General features: G+C 35.7%; 1 protein-coding gene across 2 annotated transcripts in view; it reads left to right on the top strand.

The window, feature by feature from the left end:
• The first annotated feature begins 402 nt into the window (after positions 1 to 402).
• The window catches only part of LOC140137536 (nose resistant to fluoxetine protein 6-like), a 54475-nt gene continuing 47274 nt past the window's right edge, over positions 403 to 7603 (top strand). For both annotated transcript variants that reach the window (XR_011856860.1, XM_072159249.1), the window contains exons 1-3: positions 403 to 463; positions 3454 to 3546; positions 6215 to 6350. Coding sequence is in view for 1 of the 2 variants with exons in the window: in XM_072159249.1 (XP_072015350.1) it covers positions 417 to 463; positions 3454 to 3546; positions 6215 to 6350 (276 nt within the window). In the remaining variant the exon portion in view is untranslated. The remainder of the gene's footprint in view (positions 464 to 3453; positions 3547 to 6214; positions 6351 to 7603) is intronic.

Below are 7603 nucleotides of genomic sequence, written 5' to 3'. Positions count from 1 at the left end.
AGTTTTAAGCAATCGGATATTGCATGACAATATTGAATTGTTTGCACACTATTTTTTGTGGGCGCTGAGAGTACATCAGACCTATCGAATATGCATTCTGAATACGAGGAATGTCCTTCTGATATCAAATAATTTTGATTTTTTTTAAATTCGCGATATAATACAAAATTTATGAAAATTATTAAAATTTGATAAATTTATAAATCTAATGATAAGTACTTAAAGTGTATGTAGCTGGGATGAAAAGCTTTCACATTGCAGATATACATTTTTCCCAAAGTGATGGTAATAGCATGGTGATGATGATGATGATTTTAATATGATGATGATGATAATTAGAAACTAATCAATATGTGTACACCGTATCTTTATTTCATCTTTCAGTGTATGACCTGGGGTGGTACTTGGCAAATGATATGCAGTTCTATATCATAAGTTCATTAATTATCTACTTCTTGTACAGGTTGGTAAACATCTATGATAATACACAAATAAAAAAACAAACTAGGCTTTTTGGGAGGAGGAAGGGGTCATTTCAGATAAAGTGAACCTGTTATGTATGGCATTCTCTTGTATAAAAATGAATATCTGAGAGATGAAACCATAAGTATAATTATTTGAAATTACTTGGTACTATAGATTGGTAAACATGAATGTTTTAATCTTTCATATATTTTCTTTAGTTGCTTTGAACATGGTTTCAGTTTCAGCCTCCCCAAAAGGAGAGTTTTATTACATTGTAAATATAGGCCACCGGCCCTTTTCACATCTATAAAATCAATGATTACAATATTTACCAATTTTAGAAACACATACAAACAAAGTCAGTCATTTTTTTCAATACTGTATCTGGTAAGCAGTGCATAATGGCAGTATGAAGCAAGTTCTTTTCATAAAACGAATGAAATTTGCCATTGTTGGCCTCGAGTCCAAACAGGAGGAAATATTTTGCTCTAAGATCATCGAAGAAGCTGCATTTTAGGAGAAAGTGCAATTCATCTTCAACTTCTTCTTCGTCGCATAAAAACAAACACGTTCATCATAAGGCAAATTTTCTCTCCGTCCTGTCTCGACTCGAAGGCAATGACTAGAACATCGTAATCTTGCCACGGCAGTTATGAATCGATTATCATTAAATACATCAAGATAGTGTTCAGAAATGCGCATGTTCTTAAATTCCCGATATAGAATAAGACGACCGTTTGATGAAACCTCTGCCACCCAGTCTTGATGAGAGATGTCAGAAACTCTTTGGCTAAACGAGTTTAAGAATTCGATTTCATTACCTATATCTTGTGCAAGCCATGCATAGCCAAAGCCATACGAGAACAGAATATCTTTAACAGCGCTTGCCCAAGTTGTTTTACCATTTTCATCAAGTCTAAGTAGCATCTTATATGCAATTCTTGGATATCTATGATCGGGAAGTCGCAAAATCCTCAGCCAATATTTTATAAACCTGATTATTTGACGAGTGTATAAAGATGATCTACCACACTCACCCAGAGCTGCACAATTTGGAGTTGATGAATTTACACCAAGGAAAAACTTACACGCTTTTGTTTGGACTCTTTCAATAAGATGATATGGCACTCGATAGAGTTCCGAAAGCTCAACTCTCTTAATAGGACTTCTCTATCTAGGTTCTCTAGGGAAAGACACATAAATATATAAATTATTATTTATTATGATTAATATTATTATTGGGCCTATATTAAATGTTTCTTTTTTAAATTTAACCCCATTCGAAGAGAATAATTGAATATATGAATACAAAAGCCACCTAAGTCCATACTTTGGCCAAATTGAGTTAAGCATGGGAAATTGTTGCTATACATAGGCCTGTCATATGCATGAAAGAACAACTCAAATTCATTCTCTGTGTCTATTGGGCATGTGAAAAATAGCATGTATGAAAGAATCACCCAATTCCATGATTTGAGTCTTGTAACACATTGATTGAAATCCAGTATGTATAAAAGTCCACTTGTAACACATTCATTGCTAGAGAATGACTTTTGAACAAAAAATGGGTTTAATAAAGGAAAGTGTGTTGTTTATATTACATGGCAGAATGCTTATCAACATTATACATACCTGTGTGCTTTATTTTGTATTATCTTACTAGTGGTAATCTCATTCTAACATTGTTGTCTTTGTATATGATTCAAAAACCACCAAGTCCAAAATTTAAAATGAACCCCACGAAGTCCCTGAAATGCTAATCGTCATACCTAATACAGGTTAATCCACTCATTTGCACGTAAAACTTACCATATTGACCAGGTAAATCTAACTGAAGGAATTAAAATGATACACAGGTTTTTCTCTCAAAATAACTTCGCATGGACTTAGGTGGCTTTTGTATTCATGTATTCAATTATTACATTACAAGTTGACACTCTGTTGTGTAAGGTTCATCTGGATTGTCATTTTGATGGGAATTCATACTATCAAATCCATTTTTGGTGACACACCTTGTTACAGTTTCATGCTGCCACGCAGCACTTCATCAGACTGGCAACCCAGCTTCTTCTTCTTTCCTGAAGTTGCTGCCGGTGGCGGCGCTAGAAGCTGGTCAACAATATTCGGTAAAATCAAAGGTCAGATCCCCATAATGTGGGTGCAATGAGCCCCAAATCACTTTTTAAATATGAAATCATTATCTCGTTAGCTAATGAAAAATTATTTGTAAATCATTGATAGCTCAAGAAGTTGACCTTGACAAGAAATGTATGCATGCAAACTGACGTTGCCAGTCTTTATTCGCTAAATGCGCTGTGCTTAAACGCGAATAAAATATTTTTTCATACGCGCTGCCGCTGTTTCCCTATTATAAAACATAAACAAAAGCAACATGGATATGACGCCTTGCCGCAGCAGCTCATCCGCTGAACAACCTTTGTTCAACAGCAGATACCTTCGTAAGAAAAAACATTTATAGGGTGCAATGAACCCGTTTCGCATTAATTTTTGTAAAATGTGAAACGGACGAATAACTTTTTACATGAAAATATTTTGGGCAATTTCTGATCAAGTTATCATTCCATTTTAGTGCCTTCACTCCACGTCCCCACGCCACTCAATGATCTCTAATAAATTACTGAGTTTGACGAATTGGTAAAGCTAATAACTTTGCCAGTAACCATGGTAACAGTTTACATTATTTTGGAAAACGGTGTTTTGCTTTTGCGATACGAAGAATAAGGTTTTCTGCACCCCAATAAAACATCAAAGTCTGTTTTTGTTTTCTTCAAGGGTGTCAAAATAAGTTAATTAGTATCAAAAGCACTGAAAGCTCCCTGCAGAGCTAAATACTTTCACACCAACACAATACACTAATGTTGACATAAGACTTTTGTTCTATAATCTGTCTGAAGATCATATGCCTGTAGTCTTGAATCTGGAGAATTAATGATTAATTTTACAAAATAAAAATATTCCGACTTTCAGATATTCCAAGATTGGATATGCTATTATAGGTGCTCTTATGACTGCATGTTTTACCAGTCTTGTTGTTGTGTACATGAAATATGATCTGAGGAAGTAAGTGAAGAAAACAATTTAAAGGAGGTCTCCGGCAATCACAACTTTAGTCCTTATATGTAAGAAAAGTAATTATCAAGTACGAATCACGTTGTTTTATTTAAAACAAACTCATAGTGACCATAAAACGAATAAAACATCCGTCTCTCAACGTCACAGTAATACACTGAAAGCTGACGACAATTGAGCACAACTATTACGTCATTGCACTTACGACAATTTCGGCGCGGGAATTTTGAATATCGAGTGTTGAGAGCTGACTGGTTTTATTCGTTTTTATGATCAATATTAGTTTGTTTTATATAAAACCATGTGATTCGTGCTTGATAACTATTTTTCTAACATATATATATATATAAGGCATATATAATGATATGATTGCCGGAGACCCCGTTTAAATTAAGGGTGGCATTAAGGGAGTGTTCAGAAATACTTTGGTGGGGTGGGCTGGTAAAAGGGGGGGACCAAAAACCTTAAAGAGGGGGACCAAAAAGTTTAAGGTGGTAGGAAGGAAAGGGGGGGCAAAAAGTTTTCCTCTTCAAACCCCAAAATTTTTGCGCGCATTGACCCTCTATATCACTTTTAACAAGTTTTGGCTTTCAGTGATTTTGTTTGAAAAAATGATGGCACTTAGTGTACACATATCTATATATTAATTAAGGGCTGGGGTATGAACGTTTGGACAGTATTTATTGTGGGACATTAGAACACATCAGACATATCGAATTGCATTCTGAATACGAAGAATGTCATTCTGATATCAACTAATTTTGATTTTTGAAATTCGCAATTTAATACACATTTTATGGCAAATCATTAAAAATTGATATTTTTGATATTTAACAGTACTTGAAGTAAACTTTATAAATCTGATGATTTATACTTAAAGTGTATGTAGGTGGGATGAAAAGCCGACGATCAATTGACAATTTTGACCTTTTGTATTGAAGATATGGATTTTTTCCCAAAACACCAAAAAAAAATTAGGTCTTTTGGGAAAAAATCCATATCTTCAATATGAAAGGTCAAAATTTTCAATTGACCGTCGGCTTTTCCTCCTGCTACATACACTCTAAGAATATGTCATTAGATTTATATAATTTACTTCGAGGACTGTTATATATCAAAATGTGAAAAATATCAAATTTTTATAATTTGTCATAAAATTTGTATTATATCGTGATTTTCAAAAATGAAAATTATTTGATATCAGAAAGACATGCTTCGTATTCAGAATGCAATTCGATAGGTCTGAGGTGCTCTCATGTCCCACAAAAATACTGTCGAAACGCAATAAACGCTCATTTTAGATCCTTAATATAACATTAAAGATGATCAGCAACATGCAACATCCGGGTTGGTCTAAGAAAATACTGGCACTTATTTTCATAGAATTTCTAAGAAATACTAGCATTTTTTATCGTTATAGAATTTTATATCTCTAATCCAAAGTAGACTTCAAATATGATTATGTACCCATCTGATCAAAATACAACTAAATCAAGAAAATATTGCATATAAATTGGATTTCTTTGCACGTAAACACACACTTTAGTTTACTATTTCTCATTGCAAAATTATAGTGTACACATAGGCCAAGGGCAGATCAGTGGGCACAGGCCCAGGTACCACGGTCTTTTGGGGCCAGAACTTATACCTGTGTACATTTTTGTGACCAAATTAATCTCATATTTGACCATTAGCTTTTTGCATAAATTAGTTCCAATTTTAACAATATTAGACAATTCAAGCTTCAATATGGCTAATTTTTTTTGTGCGGTTCGCGCGCATTTGTACTATCATAATAGCCAATAAGTGGCTGTCAAAAGAGGGGGGTCAAAAAAGTTTAGCGGTCCATCGAAGGGGGTCAAAAGTTTTCGAGCGAAAAATTTGAGGAAGACCAGCCCCTACCAAAGTATTAATGAACACTCCCTAACCATGGTATTATGGAAACTGGTTGGGCCTCATAACTGCTAAATTGTTCGTCTAAAGTATATAAAAGTATACATATTTAGAATGGCAGACTTGATGAATCCATCTGTGAGGTCAAATTTGGGTCAAAATGCTCATTTTGGGGAAAAAATCCCCAATTTTTTCGTTCAACGTAACAACAAAATTCTTGGGCCAAAAAAATGTTTTGTTAATTTTCAAAAACTAAATCAAAATATCTAGGAACCTTTTTAAAAAAAATTTAGTGGTATTAAAACCCTAACTGAACCAAGTACCACTAAATCTCACTATAAAAACTACTGCTCGTCGTGTATGCATTGCACGTGATGCGATGACGCAATCAGCCTAAGTCATATCAAGGGGAATCGCTGGTCAGGCCAGCGTCACCCGTGTGGCTACAGGTCGGTGATCTTCTGCGTGGCATGCGAGGGGTCCGAGGTTCGAATCCTGGGGGTACCAAGTGACTTCTTTGTTCCTCTTCTCTCCTTTTTCGTTTCTTCTTTCCTTCCGATAAAAAATCACCTTCAGTTCAGTTAGGGTTTTACCCTTACAATTCCTGGCGATTACGAGCTGATCAAATTGTAAACACCTCGTGGATCCCCTAAGTCATGCTAGTGCAGTGTTGTGTATGTTTAATTGGCGGGGGGGGGGCATATTTATTTCTCCCGCTTAGTCTGGCCACAATATAACAATAACAAAGTAACATTTTGCTAAACAGGAATCCAGAACAACTTGACAAAGTTATAACTTTGACATACATCAGACCCTGGTCTCGAATCAACAGTTATCTTGTCGGCATGATTGTAGGTTACGTCTTATATGAGATGCCAAGGAAACGATGGAAAATATCAAAGGTGAGGATGAGAGCCAATGACTCAATGAGCTGAGCCCCAACCCCCTCCTTGGGGGGAAGGGAGTCGGGTATCCTGGATATTGGTTGGGCTGAGAACGTGAGCTTAAACATATTAACTCAACCTTCTGAGAACTACTAACACTGTGTACTTTTATTCTGGACAAACTTAAAGCCATATTATAACATTTTCATACAAAATAGATCAGCATTTCTTTGCCATAAAATGTTAGTTTTTACTGTCAGATATATCCCCTTTTATTTTTGAGCCGAACAACCACGGCAAAGCAAAGAAAATTGGAATTTATTACCAGTGCATATGTCGCCAACACGTACCACTCCTTCGGTCATGCTATGGTACGACCCTTTGTTGTGTAGATCACCGTCCCGCACGCTTAATTTCTTTCTGCAACCACAATGGGCCGCAATATATAACTAACCGCATAGTCCGAGGGAAGTTCCATTATTGTTAGGGTTAGGGTCTTAGGGTTAGGGGCTTAGGGTTAGGGTCTTAGGTTTAGGATCTTAGGGTTAGGGTTAGGATTAGGGTTTATGGTTAGGGTTAGGGTTAGGGTTAGGTTAGGGTTAGGGTTAGGGTTAGGGTAGGGTTAGGGTTAGGGTTAGGGTTAGGGTTAGGGTTAGGGTTAGGGTTGGGGTTAGAGTTAGGATTAGGAGATGATATTTATAGAACTAATATACTAGTAATAGTATATTGTGTGTATGCACTTTATTGCGTAATCAATAAGTATGATAAACAAACACCTTTCTGGCACAAAGACCCATGATAGCATAGTTGTGTAGGCATAAGACTTTGAATACATAGAGTGTGGGTTCGAACCCCAGCTAAACCGTTGAAATTTTTTAATTCTAGTAAATTTCTTTTTATTTTATTAAGTAAGAGGAAATAATAATGGCAATACACTCGTGTTATATATGGTATCATACTTACATGTATGTTGGCCTACTATGTGTTATTGTATTGCGGCCCATTATGGTTGCAGAAAGAAATAACGCGTCCCGCACGCCGTGTACGTAGTACTGTGTACTAATAATTCCATCGTAATAATAAGACGCCGGTTCCGGCGTTTTATTCAAAATCTCGGATTTTGACAAAACTACAGCACCTAGAGTCTTGATTTTTGCAGGGTATATTGGTTTAATAAATTACAATATAATCGTGTAAAAAAGGAATTTTTAAAAAATCAGTGAGGGCGTCCTCCTCAGCAAATGTTATAATATGGCTTTAAGTCCACGATT

Source organism: Amphiura filiformis, chromosome 17 (assembly GCF_039555335.1).
Source record: "Amphiura filiformis chromosome 17, Afil_fr2py, whole genome shotgun sequence".
In the NCBI taxonomy this organism is placed as follows: Eukaryota; Metazoa; Echinodermata; class Ophiuroidea; order Amphilepidida; family Amphiuridae; genus Amphiura; species Amphiura filiformis.
The sequence above is the reverse complement of the archived record's forward strand: the minus strand, read 5'-3'. Positions and strand labels throughout refer to the sequence as shown.